Source organism: Lipotes vexillifer, unplaced genomic scaffold (genome assembly GCF_000442215.2).
Source record: "Lipotes vexillifer unplaced genomic scaffold, Lipotes_vexillifer_v1.1 scaffold672, whole genome shotgun sequence".
NCBI classification, from domain to species: Eukaryota; Metazoa; Chordata; class Mammalia; order Artiodactyla; family Lipotidae; genus Lipotes; species Lipotes vexillifer.
In genome coordinates, this window is record NW_006787454.1 from 467,999 (window position 1) to 489,661 (window position 21,663).

General features: G+C 36.5%; 1 protein-coding gene across 3 annotated transcripts in view; it reads right to left on the reverse strand.

Moving 5' to 3' along the window:
* The window catches only part of SYNE2 (spectrin repeat containing nuclear envelope protein 2), a 277,599-nt gene that overhangs the window by 163,332 nt on the left and 92,604 nt on the right, over window positions 1-21,663 (reverse strand). For all 3 annotated transcript variants that reach the window (XM_007460064.1, XM_007460063.1, XM_007460062.1), the window contains exons 32-44: window positions 20,423-20,581; window positions 19,178-19,339; window positions 17,502-17,603; window positions 16,359-16,559; window positions 15,827-15,998; window positions 15,181-15,293; window positions 13,748-13,950; window positions 13,180-13,299; window positions 12,790-13,081; window positions 11,552-11,703; window positions 10,313-10,622; window positions 8,987-9,151; window positions 5,970-6,311 (exon numbers count right to left, since the gene is read on the reverse strand). In XM_007460064.1, the coding sequence (XP_007460126.1) occupies window positions 5,970-6,311; window positions 8,987-9,151; window positions 10,313-10,622; window positions 11,552-11,703; window positions 12,790-13,081; window positions 13,180-13,299; window positions 13,748-13,950; window positions 15,181-15,293; window positions 15,827-15,998; window positions 16,359-16,559; window positions 17,502-17,603; window positions 19,178-19,339; window positions 20,423-20,581 (2,493 nt within the window). The remainder of the gene's footprint in view (window positions 1-5,969; window positions 6,312-8,986; window positions 9,152-10,312; window positions 10,623-11,551; window positions 11,704-12,789; window positions 13,082-13,179; window positions 13,300-13,747; window positions 13,951-15,180; window positions 15,294-15,826; window positions 15,999-16,358; window positions 16,560-17,501; window positions 17,604-19,177; window positions 19,340-20,422; window positions 20,582-21,663) is intronic.

Here is a 21,663-nt window from a genome sequence, read left to right on the forward strand (position 1 = left end):
TCAAGTGTGCTACTTGACCAGAGCAATCTTAATCTCAATGACTTAAAAAACATTATTGAAGTTCCATATGGTTCTTTTCCAAATCTAACCTTTTTTCTCAAAGTATTTTATTCTCATTATGATTTCAAATCCATCTATCACTAACCATTTAAAACGTATTATTGTATAATATGTTTCAAACTGCTGCACTGTCTCACTATCCCAGTATATTAATTCCTCTCAATTTTAGTGATGAGGACTCTTCTGGTGGAATGTTCCTTTGTGTTATTGATTGACTGACTGATTCATACTAACTCAGGGTTATCAGACTTTTTTTTTTTAAACTACATTGTGGGAATCCCTATGACCTGATTGGTAGAACTGACCACACCCCCTTATGCAGATTTGTGTTTGCTTCTTCCAGGTACCCAAAGGAGATAAATAGACAGAGGCTGATTTACATGTTAATTTCTTAACTTGAATTGCTCCACAATGCAAGTAGTATAGATTTGGACTCTAAACCTGTTTGAGATATAGGGTGGTTCTGATTTCTCATGGGAGACCTTCTTTTCCCACCCGCAGTCAGAATAAGTAGGTCCTAGTCCTTTCTCTGGGTTAGAGATTTTCTTGTTGGCCTTTCTCCCTTTCTCTTAAAGGGCCCTGTCAATTCTGGAGTATCCACTCCAATGCATGTACTCTCATGAGCCCTTATGAACTCTAAGCTCCGGGACATCTGATTCTTACCCTTCTCCACTTCTCCTGGAATTTCTCTCTAAAAAAATAAGAAAAGGGCTTCCCTGGTGGCGCAGTGGTTGAGAGTCCGCCTGCCGATGCAGGGGACTAGGGTTCGTGCCCCGGTCCGGGAAGATCCCACATGCCGCTGAGCGGCTGGGCCCGTGCCGTGAGCCATGGCCGCTGAGCCTGCGCGTTCGGAGCCTGTGCTCCGCAACGGGAGAGGCCACAACAGTGAGAGGCCCGCGTACCACATAAAAAAAAAAAAAAAGAAAAGAAAAAGAAAAAGAAAAATCTACGATCAGTATAAACTTAAGACAAAGTATAACTTAATAAGCATACATATTGAACCTCTGAGCATAAATGGAATTTTCAAAGTTACTAATAAGTTTAAAGTAGAAAATGACGATTCTATCAAAAGCCTGGTTCTGTTATATTGCTAAACTATATTTATTTTTTTTTAAACTGTTGCTTTTTTTCAACCATGTATCTTTTCTTTGAGTTTGGCCTGTTTGGAAAACAGGAGGTGAGAAAGAATGTCATCAATTCTCCTAAAGGGTAGGACTGTGATACTGTCATTTTTATGTCCCTTAATTCACAAAGTAAACATTTTACTTTAACATTCAAAACACTGAGCTTTAAGTAACTGAGCATTGTCTCTGGCTTGCGCAAACCTAGCAGCACAGTCAAGAGGTAAAGACCATGACAGCTTCACTATCCTTTTTCCCATTCAGGGGCAATGGCCCCGTGGCTATAACAATTCTGTGACAGTGAGAAGCTACATCTATCACTTATAACCTGCCAACATTGGGACAGTGTCATACATACTCTAGAGGATATATTTCTTTCTTCTCTAAAGCATTCCAACATGAAGTAGTTAAAAAAAACAATTCTAAGCATAAGCAAACGTCCATCACTTTTAGAGACAAAACCAAATGGCAGATCGGGTTAATCTCAGAGGCTGCCTCTTTCTCTTGGCATATTGTCTAAAATGTTAACATGACCCATAATGCACTTGGGACTCAGCCAGCCCTGCCTGCCTCCCAGGCCTCACCTCTGTCCTTCTCCCCTCCTCCTCCCCCTACGAAGTGACCTTATTCCAGTTTCTGACTCCTCACGCTTTCTCCCCCCCACAAGAGGACATTCTGCTTTCTCTGCCAAGAGTGCTCCTGACACCCAGCTCTGAGCTCTGTTATCTCCAATCCACACTGCTGGTCTCAGGTCAAGTGCTGTTTCTTTAGAGACGTTCTCTGAACTTCAGAGAACTACAGTTCAAGCCAGCCTCCTTTATTATAGATTATCATGGAAACGTGTTCCTTCCTTTAGTTGTTGTAATTAGCCTCTCATTAGTTAATTAGTTGATTAATGTATGTCTCCTCCTCTAGACCAGAAGCTCTATGAGAATAGAGACCACGTCTATTTTCACTCACCGATGAACCCTAACTGCCCGTTCAAGAAATTTTTACCGAATGGATGTATAGATGAATTCATATTAGAAAAAATAAATAAATAAGAGAATTTCATTTAGTCTTCAATTGCCAAGATTAACAATTTGTGGTTTATAAAGTAGAGTTGGAAAGAAATTGAGGACCCATCAATCTAGCAGCTGTGGACCAGAGATCTGTTAGGAATGACAGGAACAGGGCTTGGCTGGGCTTAACGAGAGTAGAGAAGGTTTGAAACACGCATGAGAACTGGAGTCAAACAGCATATACTGGCATATTAAACCTCAATGAACAATCCACGTAACACATTCAGTAAAACTGTGAGGTAGACCACCAAGCATCAGGCTGGGTAGAGGCGCCTGGCTCTAGTCCCAGCTCTGCGAGAATGAGAACTTGGCTGATTAACATCTTCTGACATTAATTCCCTAACCTGAAACACCGGGTTAGGATAGACATTTTCTAAGGTTTCTCAGCCTAAGATTTCAGGACTTTGGAGCGCGTTCTCAAATGCATGCTGCTTGTAGATGTTAATACCATGTATACCATGTAAGTCACTTGTCCTGTAAAGAAATAAATCTTGGATTGAGAAAAATACCTCTAGAGTAAGAAACAAGATTTGCATCCTGGCCAGAAGAGCAAAGTAATACACTTGGAAGACAGAGTTGACATATGGCCCAACTACATGTTCCATTACAAAATTTTTTTTACTGACTTACTAGGATAACCAACACCAGAAATAAACATCATTTACTCCAGGCCTGAAAACTCTTTCCTCCTTTTCATTCTAGTACTGACTCCCCTGAGTTTCTGGTCGCTCACCCACAGCTGGACACCTTGCATATTTTGTATCTGTGATCATCCACCTTCCAGGATTTCTCTATGGGTGCCTTCTTAAATATTGAAATTATAAATGCTCAGAAATTGTTGAAAAGAACAAAAAATGATTCAGACATACTAAATTATACCTAATGACAAGGAAATTAAAGAGGTAATTATAGACAAACTTTTTTTTTTTTTAAGAGCAATTATGTCATGTAGGTTGACACTTGGGAAGGAGTGGGCAAAAAAGATCATTCAATACAGGTTAAGCCGTAATGCTGCTTTATGAATTTTTAGAAAAATAAATGAAGAATGTATCAGTTTCCCTGTGTTTCCTTTTTGTCATTTCCTTTTATGGACACCTGGAATCTTAAGAGATTAGTCAGTCCTCATTTTTTATCATATCCTAATTTGTTACTTCACTTAACCTATATAGGAAGGGGGAAATGGAAGGCGGTTTTGCCTTTTCATATTTAAAAAATTTTAGAAATTCACCTCTGCAAAGTTATCCAGTATGATCTTGGATCATAAGCACCCACACCCTTCAGACTGCATTTTGTAACTTCTTTTTTCTCTAAGTCTGCGTTAATATTCTTGATATTAAAGAAAAATTCAGCCAAAGGTCCGGATCTAAAATATCTCCTAAATTTCATCTAAAATGAAATTCTTCGCAATGGATTCAAACATATACATGCTAAAATGGTAATTTTTGAAAAGTGCAATCACACTTTCAGCAACTCTAAGACCAAATGCAATTTATTAATGAAATAATAAAATTAAATAAAACTTCCTAAAATTTTTTCTGGAGATGATTTTACATAATCTGATAAAAGTACTTCTAGGCTCCAAAAAGGCACATGAAATGAGCATTAATTAGATATTTAATTAGTATTAGATTTTAAACTGTGACAATTGTATTCTCACTTCTAGCTGAATGACTAGCACAAAAGAGGCCTCAATAAATGTTTTTAATGAATTAAATGGTTATTTTCACTGTCACAATAGTTTTTGATTAATCAGATTTATAATTCTGTAAATTGTGCTTTTACGTGCTCTATGTATTCATTATATAGAGACGCTTGCTTAAGTAATTTACACCTGCGTCTTATATTTGTCACTTTGTATTATATTTGTCTATGCTGATTTTGATCTCTTATACCAGTTGTAGTTCAACTTTCAAACTGCTCTTGTATAGAGAACAAACTTGTAGTTACCAGTGGAGAGAAGTTAGGGGGAAGGAATAGGGGATTAACAAACTATTAGGTATAAAATAAGCTACAAGGATATATTGTACAACATGGGGAATATAGCCAACATTTTATAATATCTATAAATGGAGTATAAACTTTAAAAATTGTGAATCGCTATACTGTACATCTGCAATTTATATAATATGGTACAGCAACTATACTTCAATGTAAAAAAACTAAAAAAATTAAAAAAATTTAATAAAATGAAAATTTAAAAAAATTTTTTTAACTGCTCTTGATCTTGGTCTAACGTTACATAGAATAAAGTAAATACAGTCAGTACTTAGCGTAGAGAAAATAAGAGGCACAGATTCAAGAAAAAAGATTCATGTTACAAAAGAGGGGAAAAAAAGGTAAAATGTCGCTAGAAATTAAAACTAGATTCTTCTAGGCCAGACCTGCAAAAATTATTTGAAGACTTAGGTCCCTCCATCTGCTCTAAAAAAAAATCACTCTAATGAAGTACCACAAATTATCAATAACTCATCATTCAAGATTAAATGAAATCTTAATAAATAAAAAAATCTTATTGGGTTATGATTTTTATATAGTTTTCAATATACTCTATTGAATTTGGAGGGTTCACAGCCAAAATTGGTCTGAGAAGCTAATCTTAAAGTTATTAAGCAAATCCCTTTAGCAATGTCATGAATTAGGATAGAAAGCACTCAGGTATTTTTCCTTTTTTACTTATTTACTGCTCTTTAAATACCATTAAGAAAGTTTCTTTTACACGTACAGCTTCAAGAGTTTCACCACAGGGCCCTAATCCTTTAAGACACATTTCCTTAGCTCTATCTAACACTGTTTGTGGGATTTAGAAGTCTTTTCCTATGGCCAGAGAGATGCTTGTTGGCATTTAACCTTGTTTTACACATTTCTAGAAAACCTTATCTGGTTCCTCTAATCCTCCATGATTTCTGCTCTAGGAAGACAACAGAAGTGCAGGCTCTCTTCATTCCTGTGTATCATGTATTCCATAAAAAGCCGACGAGGACCCACACCTGAATGGTCTAACCTTTGCTGCTGTCCCACTGGACCCTGGATTGTGAGAGGCTGACTAACAGGTAGGCTCTTTCAAATGTAGCTTACTGGATGGCTCTTTGTGCCTTTTCCATTTCAATCTCTAACCTATGAGAAAGCACTTTAAGAGCTACAGGAAAATGTACCCATTTAGATGTTTAAAATGAAAACAAAACAACATTCTTTCTTTTCCACAGGGACCGTCAGGAGGCTGAATGTTGATATTCTCACACCAAATGATCTGACAACATTTAAAAATACATTTGCAGTACAGGGTTAACATAAGAAGAAAGGCCCCCATCCTTTCAAATGGTCTCTGATTTCATTATGAAATCAACCGAAAGAAAAAAAAAAAGACCCTAAAAATAGGGCTGTTGAATTTTTTTCCTAAGAAATGTGGGTACAGCACATTTTCTTTTGCCTTTTCCAATTTGCCTTTGAGCTCCTGATCCAGGAAACTCTATCTGATTACATATCGGAGAGAATAATAAACCTAAATTGATGAATGACATTTCTAACAGATGAACAGTAATATTTCACTGCTGAAATCCTGGACAGTCTTCTAAGGGCTCTTTTGACAAGTGGGCATCATAAATAGCCAGCAGATTGAGGGTTTAATTATGAAATCAGAAGGCTTGATTCACGACCCTCTTTTCAGAGTCCAACAACTCCTCTTCATTCGCAGACACGATGTCTTAGAGATGCAATCAGAAGCACTTACCTTATTTATTTCCCAGTCTTCCTCCAACTTTTCCACTGCAGCTGAGTCCTCAGTGGACTCCTGTACATCAGAAGTGACCTGCTCCTCTCTGCCTGGCAGAGGAAACTTTTCTCTCTCTTCTGTTGAGCATTTTGATTTGAGAATGCTGTTGAGACAATTTTCCATCTCCTGCTTAGCAGATTCAAGTCTGTTTTCCAAATCTTTTTGTTTACACTTAAGTGATTTTATATCATCTTTAATAATCTTCTGTCCCACTGAAGATGTATTTTGCTTGATGGATTTTGCTAAAGCTAAAATCTTCTCTAATGTGCCATCTTGTAAACGGAGACTATTCTCTAGTTCCTGTGAGTGGAGAAAAGATTGTCACAAAAGTATCACTGTTCAATTGTCACAAGAGTTAATTGACTTTTGTAAATCATAGCGTGTTCTGCTTCACTAGTGGAAAGTATAAAAAACTTATCAACCCATATCACAAAGAAGGAACTTCGGGCAAAATTTAAACCAATGTAGCAGCCCAGATCAAATTCTCTAACAGATTTTATAAGATGCTAGAAATGTATAAGAAGTAACAAAGAAAATTTTCACAACCAGTTCCTGGAACATAGGAAATGGTCAACACATATTTGTTGAGTACATATTTTGTTCAAGATACTACATAATGTACAAGTAATACTAAAATCAAACACAATCAAAACACTAAATAATAAGTGCCTACTTTGTGCAAGGCCCTAAAAAGAATCATTTAGAGTGTGCCTGCATGAATCTAGTGCTAATATTTAAAATTCAGAGCAAAGTTTAACTCAATCTATCGAATGCAATATCTTAAATATATTAGAAACTCAATCAATATTTACTAAATGCATGAATGGATGAGGCTAATTTGAGACCTCTACACGCAAAAGGAATTTGATAAACTATAGCAGCTACTGATGTTACTACTGAAAGAGAATAAGCCTTAAAGTTACTAGGTGAACTATATAGTATTTATTAGTCACTGTTCTAATGGACTATACAATAAATATTCATTCATTCATCTAACAAACAGCAAGCATTATGATAGGTTTTGAAATTACATAGATGAGTAAAACACAGTCCCTTCACAATCCTATAGTCTAGTGAGAAAGACAAAGAAATAAACAGATAATTGTAACAGAATATGGAAAGATGTATGCTAACAAATATGTACAGGTCATTGAAACATTTTAGCTGGAAGAAGGGAGGTCCAGATTGCATTTTGGATAGACCCGAGGTGGCCATGGGATAGGTGCACCGGAAAGGGTGACACTGCAGGCAGGGAGCCCATTCAGATGTCTAATGCAGGGATCTGTGAGATGAGGGTCTGCTCTAATGCAGCAGTAATGGGGGTAACAGTGGAGGGACAAATTGTTGAGATAATCCAGAGATGAAAGAGACAGCACTTGATGTCTGTCTAGATTGGGGAGTCTGGGAAAGGATATCCAGGTTTCTGACCCGGCAGCCTAGAGAGATGGTATAGATACCCACAGAGTCAGAGAAGAAGAAGCAGGCTCATTGGTAGGGAGCTGGGGTATGGAGAAAGGGAAGGAGATGATGAGTTATTTTCTGGACATGCTGAGCCACAAATAACTATGAGACACCCAAAGAGAGATATCTAGTGGAGTCAGAAGACCCAAGTTGTAGACCCCACTCTGTCATTTAACCTGGGTGACCTTGTAAGTTCCTCGCCTCTCTGGAACTCAGCTCATGATGTATAAAATGAGGAGTCTTGGGACTTCCCTGGTGGTGCAGTGGTTAAGATTTCATGCTCCCAATGCAGGGGGCTGGAGTTCGATCCCTGGTCGGGGAACTAGATCCCACATGCATGCCACAACTAAGAGTCTGCATGCCACAACTAAGGAGCCGGTGCAACTAAGAAGCCCGTGAGCCGCAACTAAGGAGCCCACCTGCCGCAACTAAGACCCAGTGCAACCAAATAAATAAATAAATATTTTTTAAAAGATGTGTTTTTAAAAAAAATGAGGAGTCTGAACTTGACGGCTTCTGAGATTCCTTCTAGCTATAGTAGAAGGCTATATTTTAATTTTTCAACAGGAGCCTGAGCTCCTCAGAGTGAGGCTCGTGTCTTGCACTTTTCTCAGTATCCAAGGCACCCAAACAGCCCCTTGGACATGATGAGCCCTCAACATTTGTCAAATTATCACTGTTAAAAGGGAGGTAGCCTTGTCACAATGTCAAGCTGTTCTGGAGGGGAAATCTTGCTTGATTCCCAGGTTCCTAAAAAGAAGAGATAAGGAATTCCCAAGCTCATGCCAGCAGTGCTGCCCTGAGACTCAGTCCATGCAATCTCCAGTCAAATAACTGTGAAAGAAGCAGCTAAGAAAATGCTTTACTCTGTTTTCTTCTAGAGGACACCAGTTGGGCCTGTTTATGTTGGCTGTGCAAACAGTGAGCATCCAAGGAATGTGTTTTGAGAATGTGGGTAAAGAGCTGCAATCCTTACTGTATAAGGAGAGGGGTTGTTGAAGTGAGGCTAAGAATTTGAAAAGCCCTACATCTGCAGAGACCTCTAAGGTAGTCCATGAGTATGAAAATTAATAAGGTGAAAATTATACAACTCCCATCCACCCATGATGAAGAATGCAAAATTGAATCATTTCTCCCTAGGTCTCATTGCATTCGTTACATCCTTTGAATACCCAGAATCTCCTGGAATCACTGTGCAGTCTCTAAAACAAAGATCTCCAGGAACTACAGACTGCTCACGGGTGGAATTGTCTCTGAGGATCCAGAGCACAGAGTACTGTTCAACTCAAATTATAAATGGATTTGCTCACTAAAGAAGAACATTTCCACTTTTTATGACTGGTCAGGACTTTATCCAATAGTCATCTGAATAGCATTTTCAGCATTTGAATTTTTTCTTTTTTTATTTCTTTTCTTTCACCATTTGAATTTTTGATCAAAGACCCTGATTTGTCAAGTTGTAATTAATATTGATTTTTTTTAAATGTCTATCATGTCTGGACATTGTTTAATACCTGCAGTTTCTGCATTTTTTCCTCAACTGCTATTTGATCCACAGGCTTATCAGAAAAACCGACAAATTCCTTGGAGATATAGTCCAATGCAGTATTTAGGTCTGTGATGCAAACCTGGTATGAGTCGTGTTCTTGAACATGACCTTCCAATTTTTGCACAGAATCCTAAAAATAAAACATTGACAATGCATGCATTAGGTCCCTGAATTATCCCACTCAGAAAATAATTAAATGGTTCATAAACATTTGTTTTATGAGGTTTCATCTTGAAAAAGGAATATGGCCATAAATCATCCAGAGTTCTTAAGTAAAGTTTTTAGCATTGAGATATTTGTTTCCCCCATGTTTCTTTGCCTTCATTTCACTCCCAAAAACAATTTGTCAAGAGGTTTACAAAATGAAATGACTACAAATTATATCATCAAATCACAAACACCCATAACAAAGCAGTTCCCTTAATTATCCTTCTTACTACAAGCAAGTACCCACTCTTGGAAATGAGACTATGTGAAATCAACCTAACCTCAGATTCCTTTCATAAGACTCAAACTCCAAAATTGTGTGCTAGGAAAAAGTAATCCTAACTCAAGAGCAAGACCACCTTCAGGTTCTGTCCCTGGAATAAGAAAATAAGGTGACCGCACCTGATCAGAAAAGAACAGCAATTATTAAACTAAATAACTTACAGCCAAGTGGGTATAAGCAAGATTATACCCACACAACTCCTGCTATCTGTATAAGCAAGATTTCTCATCCAGGTAATCCTTATATTGAATCTGGCTTTCAGTATGCAAAGAATTATAAACAATTCTCTTAAGAGAATAATATGCCTCAAGACAAGATGACATTTTACCTCTTAATTCTTTTATTGCAGATCATGTGGAAAGACTCAAGGGAGAAACCCGATAAGGTTTATACAGAATAATGGATATAACTATTATAATAGATGATAGATGGATGGATATGTGAATGGATGGACGGATGAATGCAAGCATGGATGAATGGATGGATAGATGGATGCTGCATGGACAACTTTGACACTGTTACCTACATAAAGATGCCTAAACATATCTTAATCCTTCCAACCCCTTATGAGGGGAACTTTGATGAGAGGAAACAGCACTATTATCAAATAATACACACTGGATTTCTCTAGCAAAACTGACCAAACTGATTGCTCCATCTTGAGTAGTTAGTATTTGTATCTAAAACTGATAAATTTTAAAAACTCTTGATTTACCAAAAGAACAACGGTCCTATATACAAATATTACATAGTTATGCATAATTAAGACAAGCATTTAAAGTTTTATTTTGACCATTTCACCTGTAGTTGTTGAAGAAGACTTTCGTGTAGACGCTTTATTTCCAGCCACGGCTCTTCACTAAAGTCGGGATTTTTGGTGCACTCTAAGAGGTAATTTCCTTGAGATTTTAACTCCTCTAGTAAGGATGTCAAATCTTGTGCTTTCTGGAGGAATTTCTTATAAATTTTTAATTGAGCTTTCTTCTCCTGCAAACCGTGTTGCAGAGCAAAGCCCACTTCTTGTTTCTTTTTTAGTTCTGTGAGCATTAATCTCAGACCCTCTTTACTTTGCAAATACTTCTCGCCTTCTAGTAGAAGCTTTTCTTGATGGCTAAATTTAACAAAGTATTTTACAAATGAAATGATACATCAAAATCTTATAATACAACATGCATTATTATAAAAAGCATTAAAATAACACTACTGTACATTACTCCCAGGGACTTCTTTGGCATTATAACATTCTAAACAGCACTAAGTTTAGCTCAAAAATCAAGATTAAAATTAGTTGTAGTATTACTTTTAAAAAGTACTGTTTTTTGGTCACATAATTTGATCTGAGAACAAATATTTAATAATTTAGATTTCAAACTATTCCAGTTTTTATTGTTTAAATATAATTATAATAGTCCATGTTTTTCTTTTTCATATAAGTAAAATAAATAAGCATTCAGTACATTGGCCAACTAACTAGTTTATGTTTTCTATAGCTTAAATTTGTTTTGATCTGTTTTTCTTAGAAAAATATAAAATTTACATTTCCACCAAATATTAAATGTATCATTTAAGACATGATATGAATTAAGAATTTTCACCACAATTATGCCCATTACATTCAGACAACGTTTATCAATGTTTACACATTTAAGAATCTCTTAGCATATATATTTAAAAGCATGAATTATCCTGCAGTAATACCAGGAAGATACTGAGGTTGTCTGGGGAAAGGGGGTTTTGGTACAGAAGGGGAGTGTTGAAGGTGGAAGGAGGTAGACAATGGTAATTTGTTACCAAGGGCCCCACGGGTTGACGCACCAGCCAAAGTAAACACTGCCGCCGAGTTATGACAGCATGTTTCATATCTGATGCAGAGGACTATTCTTCTTGGCTTCTGCCTCAACATTGTGATTGCCCCTGATATTACTTACTTTCTCTCCAACAGATATATTATATCCACATCCAGAAGGCAGACAAAACATACTTGTTATGGCTTCACTGTGCAATAAAAAACCATGAAAGTGCTGAAGGCATGCCCTTTACCTTAGATATGTGTTGGCTAAGTGGAGTGTGTTGTCCCACTGGTTTTTGATATCAGTAAGGGTCTTTGGAACCATCGGAGCCTCGCTGCTCTCAGCCTGACTCACGACGGTCTGTATTTTAGCGTCCCCTTCAGGCTTTAGTAAAATGATTTCCTAAATCCAATAAAGAAGATCTTAAAATCTCATTCATACCACTCAGGGATACTTCATATGACATGTTTTTATTTATAAACATTATTCAGAGATTCTAACTGCAGAGTAGATTTCAAAATTACCCTTTCACTTTTATATATTCCCCAAATACAAAGACATCCTTCACGTTGTATAGAACTGGTTCTCAGTAAGCATTTGTCACATTGATCTGATTGCATTCCTACTCTTCTCTTGATTCTCAATTGCCCTCAAAGAAATTATATGCCAAAAAATCCGTGGCAAATCCTCCTTCCAATCTGTACCATTATTTATAAATAAAGAGGTAGGGTAACAACCTGAACAAGACACTTCTATACACCCAAGATTGGGTTTATGGCTTCCCATAGGAAAATGCAGAGTGCCTCAAACCAACTGCTGTTTCTCCACCACAACGTAATTAATTCTCATTCCCTGCAATTTTATTTTCCTCTTTCGCTCCGAACAATCAAGTTCCTCCCTTCTTGGAAACACTACTCCAGATTCACCTTCCCTGGAAAACCTTTCAGATATAATCCCAAATGATCCTGATTACTTCAGTATGCCAAACTAACCCTTACGGCTTGACCGCATCATCCTCTGCACTCGGTATCTGATAAACTAAGAACCACACAACCCACTCAGTATCTAATATCCTTTAGGAACCACACACATCCACTCTGAAGACGAGTTCCTCTCCAGCCCTCACCTTGACATTGCCGATGCCTCTGATGTACTGACATACATTCTTTTAACATCCTAGCAAATTTCCACCTGCTGCAGCTCTAATTTATAGTTTTAATTTCATTTCTCCTGCACTCAGTGAAGACGGACAATAACTGGACATTGCTCCCACAAAGAGAGGAAATACTTTCTCCCTTCTATATGCATTAAAATAATTTTAGGTTCATCATAGCCCTTCTCTTTTGCAAGCCTGGTCATCTGAATTCCTTCAACCAATCTGCAGTGATCCTATTTTCCATTAAAAAACAAATCTTTGCAGTTTTCCTCTAAATCTTTTCAAAATTAGAGTTCACTCTGACCTCCGAAATTTAGTTTCCACAGTTATACCTTTATTTTTTGGATTCTTTCCTCAAGTGGCATTTTGCCTTCAGATGAATTCAAAATCATCAGGGACTCTTTAATCCCTGTTATCCAACGAATTACATCATGTGCAAGATCATTAAAGCTCTGGTCCTTGGCAGAAGGTAACTTATCCTCTTCGTCAATTTCACATAATTGTCCCAGTAATGTCTGGTAACTATTGATCAAATGTGTTGATTCTGTTACTATTTCTTCTTCCTCAGTAATCCCATATTCCTTCACAGAGTTGTTCAACTGGGCCATAGATTTGAACTGTTCCCTGTAAATTCCAAGTATCATTGAAAGTTTATAGGAGCCACGACAGCACTTGAGAAACCATATTCCCCAGAAATACATTTCATGCAAGATCAGCTATACCTCTTTCTAGCTAGAGCTTGGCAAAACAGCTCAGTTTTCTCTCTTGTTCCTTCCATTTCTTTCCATTTCTCTTCTTGATTAGTCAACCACTTACTCAGGTTTCTGTGGTCATTCTGGAGTCTAAAACAATATCACACACATTGGAATATAAAATCAGCAAAAAGTGTTTATCTGAAGAGAAGGATGGCACAAATCTTGTGAGCCAACCAGGTTTTTTACTACATTTTTTTGGTTTCTTTTTTGGGAGAAAATTTAATTTGTAACATTAAAATATGAATAATAATAACATGTATTATAGTGGAATTCTAATGAGCCATACATATACATCATAAAGAACAGGAAACAAACAAACAAACAAAATATTTTTGGACTCTCCCCTGAACCTTGGCCATAATTTGAGGAACTCTCCAAACTTCTATATTCCTAGAGCCAAACTTGGGTTTGAAACTACATATTTTATTTTTGAAATTTGTGTGTACGTGTATCCCACTGCTAGCTGTACTGAGGCAGTGTACGTATGAAGATATCATTAGCAAACATGCTATTAGACATCACCTTTATTTCCTACCTCAGTAGCTGCTGCAAGCACTCATCAAGCTCCTTTGCTCGTGCCCGGCATATGGACTCCATTTTTTCTAATTCAATTTCTTCACTTACGATCCAACTGTTAAGCTTCTTAACAGGTGCTTTGGGCAGATGCTTTTTCACATGATTCAGTACAGTTCCCACCTGCTGTATTTCACTGCCTCTTCCTTCAAGAGTCAAGAAATCCTTAAGAAAGAAAAAAAGTCAATTATATCCTATGGGCAAGTCTAAGCATGGTCCCTGTCACCCCAGTGACACTTTCCCAAGATGGTACATAGACATGCCATCTTCATAACACCCTATATAAAAGAAGTTGCTATGGAGAGGTGGCTAAGTGCAATAGCAAATGATCAAAAGACAATTTATATTGGTTCTAGAATGTGTGTGTACATTTGCATTTGCATCTGACTTTCTGGGAATCACATGAAGCAAAATGATGCCACCATGTGGGTCAGTGGGAGTTAGACCGGGAAAGCCACATTTTCCTATCCTGGCTCTGCTCAGCTTCTCCTAAATACTTGCTCTTTTCTGGCAATCAATATGTAAAACTAAACAGCCTATTCTCTATTCAACTTTGTCCAAATCAGAATTTTATTTCAATGTTTGTGTTTCAAGGTTTGAGCATCAATTGTTGAGACCCATGCAATGGGCAAAGTTTTAAAGAAAGGTTGGAACTATAATTTAAAAGCAGAGAAGAAAGGTGATTTTGTCAATAAAGAATAGTATAATCAAAGCAAGGAATTAAACTGGGAACATTTAATGCCACTGATAAATCTGAGAGCATAAGTTATCACCAAAGCCTAAAGTACCTGATAATCTACCATAAAGTGATCAAGAACTAAAGGTGCCATACGCATTTGAAATGCCCACATTATTGCCTCTTATTTCAGGCTATCTTCCCCGCCCCCCACTCCCATCAGCAGTGTATTAAAGTTCAACTACAATTTTTAAAAGAAATATGGCTGGGAAAAACACTTTTTAAAAAGTCAAGCAATCTCTTATAGAAAGTAAAGGGGTTTCAAAGTCCAAATTAGGTAAAGCCTTTTTTTTAAATCAAATATGATTTTAACACAACTGAATTCACCAGCAAACATTAAGTTAAACAGCATCTTAGAATAGTTGTGAAAACAGAACCTTTTTAAGTCACTTACACCCTTACCCAGTAAACACAGTGTTAAAAATACTGGGTTGGCCAAAAAGTTAGTTCAGGTTTTCCGTAGATGTTACGGAAAATCCCGAACGAACTTTTTGGCCAACCCCGTATTTGGGGAAAGGCCAGGTTCTTTGGAAATACTATCTCTATGTAGGGAACTTACTAAGCCAAAATAATTATTGTCCTATCTACTTATATATAGTTCTATCTCCAGCATTTTAATTTTGATAAATTTTGATTGAAATTTAAACGCGTCTTCTTACAGAAAGCTTTTGTAGTTTTTGTTCCACGCTCTTTTTTGTTTCTGATGGTTCAAAACACTCCTTCAGGTTCATTTTAACGTTGTCAAACCAGTCATTAAAGTTCTTGCACTGATCTGCAGGAAAAAACCAAAAGAACCTATATTCATTCAAGGAATATGTCACAAACCTTGTTAAAGTAAAATATTTTGAAACTTGCTTCCCATGCCATGGGTACGAGTCACTGTAAAGTGATAATAAACTAAAATCTAATTTTGAGGCTTAATGGAGCCGACGTGGTAACTGTGGCATATTTTCTACACCAAACCTCCTTTCCAAGCATACAGGACACCCAGAGACACCTGCAGGGGCAGCCTGCTCACAGGCATGTGCCCAGACTCTGACAACAGGGAGCAGGTCAAACACAAGGACCCTCGCAACTCTCCTTCATGAGAAAAAGATCTGGTGCTTGAACAAAAGAGATGTTATTTACGACAGGCGTAGATCGGTGAGTGTTTGCTCCTAAAAGATTTATCTGAATATTATTTCCTTAAATAGAGTGTGTGCAACCATCTCTAAGTGAAGCTTAGATTGATTAGCCTTCGTGCTCACAGTACTTATTCATACCTCAAGATTCCCAGAGGCACAGTAAGAGAAACATTGCACTCACCATTCAGTAACTTAGAGAAGTGATCTTGCAAAACACTTTTTTTGGTATTAAATAAATCACTGACACTTTCATATTGCTTTTTTAATTCAGAGAGTTCAGGAGTCAGACAACCTATTTGATTCTCAAGTAATATCATACTGTGTTTCTGCTGTAGAATTTGCTGTTGAATCTCCTAAATACATAAACAAACAGACAACACTGAAGTCTTAAGAATGGGCTCAATCTACACAAAACATATTAGGTATCCATTGTTTCTATAAAAATCTAGATGATTTTTTATTGGGTAGACCTGCTTTCTATTAGCTAGTAAATGTATAATGCAATGCAATTTAATATCAAATAATGACTGTCCACAAAGCAATTCAAAGGTGAAACAGTTAAATATACACAAATTGTTTTTCTGAGTTTTTCCCCCAGACTTTCATTTTTTTATACTATTTTTATAATAATTATTAACTGCAAGAGGACAAGACCATCAGAAACAAGTGTGAAAATAAATCTGAACCACAGAAGAGAAGTAGCTGGGAAGTACCTCTAGTTTAGTAAAGATCTCCAAGCTGTCAGAAGGAGACAGGGCATTTAAGAGGGACTCAGTCATTCCAATCTGGGTCTTAGCCTGGTCGAGATCCTCCCTTAACTCAGCTGTACTGCCACCGAGTGCACTGCAGTAGGATTCTCCTGTTAAACGCATTTTCACATGTTCTATCTTGTTCAAAATAGAGGACTCCATGACCTGAAATCATGAAACATATGACGTACTGTAATGGACTTGATTTAACTAGATTATAAGACAACTGCACTGCTGAGGAATGAGTTGAAACTTCGTTTCATTTCAACGTGAAATAACTTCTCTCTTTCTGATTCTTCCTTGTTCTACATCACTGATACAATTCAAACATTGCCTTTAAAGAAAAACAGTAACGTGAAAAAAAACGGAAATTGACATTCTTATTTTATTCTAAGAGACTAAGTGAATCTTCCCCCTAAAACAAGTTTTATTTAGCATACCAGTTGAGGTGCTATCTCATGGTGCTTATTGGAAAACATATTAAAACATATAGAAAAAAAATTAAACAGCCAGCATCTATTAAGTGTTTATTACGTACACATCATGGTAAGCACTTTATATACAAAATACAGGCTTAAGAAGGATAAGTAACTTGCCCAAGATCTTGACAGCAGAGCCAGGCCCTCCCCTAGAAAGTCTGACTCCAGAGCTTATATTCAGGCACTTTGCACTTTGATTTAAATAAAAGTCTAACAAACCTCTTCACACAATAGAAAATCACACTTGGGGCAATCTCCCTGTTACTCCATCTAGCAACTAATAAACTTGGAATCTCTTGAGCTACATTCTCCTTCCTATGCACAAGACACTATGAGGAACCCTTGTTAATTTACATGGAAGCAAGGTAACATCTCCCCCTCTGCACAAGAGGCCTGTGAAATAAATGAAATGAGAATAAGAGAATGCAAAAAATTATTCATTCTAAAATGGGACAAATATAATGAACTATGCTGGCTATTAAAAATTTGCTTGGACATGACTAAAGAAGAATCAAGTAATGATCCTAATTTTATTTTAGGTTTAAGTTTTAGAATTCTGGTTTATGAGCATTACTTTAGAGGATACAGAGCATCTTTAATTGCAACTTTAAAATAAAAATGTTCTTACCTGTAATTCGAGAGGTATTTCACTGCTTTGAAGCAGGAACTGTATCTTAGCCACTCTTTTAGAAAATTCTGAAGGTTTTTGTTCATGGACTTGTAACTCTTCCTAAAACACACAATGTTAATGGAAAATATCTTTTTATTTTATACCTTATTTTCTGGTACCCCTGATTGCTATTGAAAATATATAGAAACTGAAAGAGCCTTTGAATTTCCCCTAATCACTTGATTTTTGATACAGTCCTGGGAGTTACAAAACTAAGTGCCTTCATGGGTCAGGCATATGTTATAACTGAGTGAAACACTCTAGCAATAAAACGAGAGGGGCCAGGCTTGCGCCACAGCAGAATGCAGTGCCTACCTAACGGCATGACATCTCATAGCTCTGTTCATATAAACATACACATAAACATATAAAGCCAACACACACACACACACACACACACACACACACACACACCATGTTGGCAGAATTTGGCCCACACGGTAGCCGTTATAATCCTTAACTTCAAATTTTTAAATAACCTGTATCTCAAGACAAATTTAAGGGATAATTAGTGACAATTCATTTCACTTAGAAAATCAAAATCTTACTTCACAACTGTCAGAATATACCCAGGAAACTCATAAATCTCCACACATTTTGGAAGTCTTTTTCCAAAAGTATAAAAATGGATATGTGAATTTAAAAGTGAACAAAGTAACCAAAATTAGAGAAAAAAAAATAAGACTTGAGACATTAGACGTGACATACTGCAAAGCCATCATACACGCATAATACATTTTTATATTACATTGAACCACATATAACTGCCAGACTTAACTGTTTTTTGACATACAAAGATTGTAATTTTATATGGTCCAAACTAATAATATGCAAACAACCAGCAATAGAAAGAATTCTTTTTAGAGTTAAAAGAGATAACTAAAAATATTTTAACTTTAAAAATTTTTTTTATTATTTTTTTCTTTTCCATTATGGTTTATTACAGGATACAGAATATAGCTCCCTGTGCTATACAATACCTTGTTGTTTATCCATTCTATATATAACAATTAATATCTGCTAGTCCCAAACTCCCAATCCATCCCTCCCCCGCCCCCTCTCCCTCTTGGCAACCACAAGTCTGTTCTCTATGTTTGTGAGTCTGTTTCTCTTTTGTAGATAAGTTCATTTGTGTCATATTTTAGATACCACATATCAGTGATATCACATGGTATTTGTCTTTCTCTTTCTAACTCACTTCACTTAGTATGATTATCTCTAGGTCCATCCATGTAGCTGCAAATGGTATTATTTCATTATAAGAGATAAGTTTAATTCTTTCTAAATGGCAAAAACCTGAGATCACTGTTTTAAAAAACTAGCCTCTTTTGAAGCTCTATAAAGATTCTGATATTCAGCCTTGTGTTTTTTTCTAATCTTTTAACTTTACTTGAAGTATAGTTGATTTACAGTGTTGTGTTAGTTTCAGGTATACAGCACAGATTAATAATACCTGCTAACATCTTCCTGGATACCACAAAGAAAACGATGGAATTCAGGTCTCACTCAAGGAATAATGAAAGAAATAAAAGATTTCTTTGTGATTTCTCTACCCCTCTTCAAGAAAGCAGACTTGATATTAAAATGTCAACTGTCTACAAAAAGAACAAATATTTTATTTCTGCTTAATTAACCTTTAGCTTTTCTCTTTCCTCTTCAGTCAGTTGATGTAATTCCAGTTTTTGAAGGATCTTTTCAGTCCACTCATCAATCCCATTTTTTAAGTTAAAAAGCTTGTCCCATAAAGCTAGAGCTCGACCAAGATTTTCATAGTAGTCTTCTGTCTTCTCATTTATCTACCATAATTAAAAAATAAAAGTAACACATTTAGTGGTAAAAAACATAAGAACCATTGTTTCAGTCAAACACAACTTTAAAATAAAATTTTAGATTACCTTTACTTGCTAAATAATTTGCTTTATACATCAACAAAAAATTCGCTTTAACATACCATGTAGTTCTTTCTTCTACAAAAAAAAAACTTATCTGGTTTGCTGCAGTTTATATGAAATTGAAAGCAATAGTTTTCCTATTTTCTAAACCACAATAATAAAAGATGCTTTTAAAAACCCAGAGCAGGGACTTCCCTGGTGGTACAGTGGTTAAGAATCCGCCTGCCAATGCAGGGGACACAGGTTCAATCCCTGGTCCGGGAAGATCCCACATGCAGAGGAGCAACTAAGCCCGTGTGCCACAACTACTGAGCCTGTGCTCTAGAGCCTGTGAGCCACAACTACTGAGCCCGTGTGCCACAACTACTGAAGGCTGCATGCCCTAGAACCCGTATGCTGCAACTACTGAGCCCACACGCTACAACTACTGAAGCCTGAGTGCCTAGAGCCCATGCTCCGCAACAAAAGAAGCCACTGCAATCAGAAGCCCACACACTGCAATGAAGAGTAGCCTCTGCTCGCCGCAACTAGAGAAAGCCCATGCACAGCAACGAAGACCCAACGCAGACAAAAAAAAAAAAATTTTTAATATCAAAAACCCAGATCAAAATATAGCACAAATTCTTAATTTATAATTCATAAAAATATCATTACTACTCAACCAAAAATTGTTTTTAAAATATTAAATAAATATAATGTTGAACATCAAATGGCTGCATGGATGGATAATACATTAACTAGTTTATTTCAAATAAGTTGAGTACGCACTTGTATATCTAAAAGAGTATAGACTCATTTCTTAGTACAATAGTACCTAACTCTGGGCGTAAAGCTAAATCCCAAGTCACAAACTTTATATTATTTGAACATTTTTTATAATGAGCACTTTTGAATTTTGTAATTAGATAAAAACATTAAAGATACAAAAGAAAAGATCAATTTAATTGTTATTAAATAGAATTTCGAGTCAATTAAATTATCACTTACATCAAGCCACCTATCCACAATAATATTAGCCTCTTTCTCAAAAGGAGGCTCTTCAAAGTTTCTCATTTTATTTAGATGAAATTGTAGATTTTTGCAGATCTGGTTAATCTTGTCTACAACTTCTAAATGTTCATTAAATTCTTCTTTAACCACTTCAATCTGTAAAAATGAGATGAAACATGTTTTGATATATTGATACAAATATAAGACTTACTGTCCCACTTTCTCAATGAAAAGTTTTTAGAATCCTAACCATCTGCTTTATTAATAATCCTACACCCAAATTCCTTGTCCCACTCTGCATGATGAAATATTTATAATGATCTAAAACCATCTTTCTAGTGCATGTGAAATAATATTCTACCAAAAAAAAGCACCTCTATTCAATCATATAAAAAAATGACAGTTCCTAGACTCCTCAAATAGGAATCATCTTTGTCATTTTGAAGAACCTAAGTGCTCATCTGAATAAAACAGACAGAACTCTAAAATATCTTTAATGTGACTTCTAGTTTAATCTTTCATGATTCTAACTCCCATGTCATTTCTAACATGGAAGGTGAAACAATATTTAACCAAAAGGCCAATGATCTTAAACTACAAAATAAAATGTGTGTCGAGTAATGCAATCTTCATGTTTCCACTCAATTTACTAATCTTATACAAGCATTTTTAATGATTGTATAAAATTTGAAAATAGTGATTTCTCATAAATAAAAAACTAAAAATTATATACCCACAGGGGACTTCCATTTCTGGGAATATGCAGTAGGCATAATTTTCCCATTAAGCACAACTAAAAACCCTGGACATCATATACAAAACAGACTTAAGAAGACTGAAAAGTGAGGAGTTCAAGGAGGGAGAATGGCTGGGAGCATCAGCTCCTGAAGACAGCCTGGTGGTGAGCTCCCTGAATTTTTTTTCCCCATTGGATATCCCAGACTGTGTGCTGGAGAAGTCAGAAGCTGGTAAGATCCACAGACACAGACCAGGAAAAGCCTGTTCTCTTCAGCCCAAGAACCAGGAACAGGACAACCTACCAAGACAGAAAACTTTTAGGAAATAATCACTCACTGGAGCAAAATACCATAGGAAACACTGTAGCCCAACGCCCACCTGTGCCAGCAAAGGTCAAGTGTAGAGCCTAGACAGCCACCATCTCCAGGCTGTAACAGGAGCCCCACTCTCCCCCAACCAGGGAAAAGAAGGCTGAGTAGAGCTGGGACTTTCATTCCTAG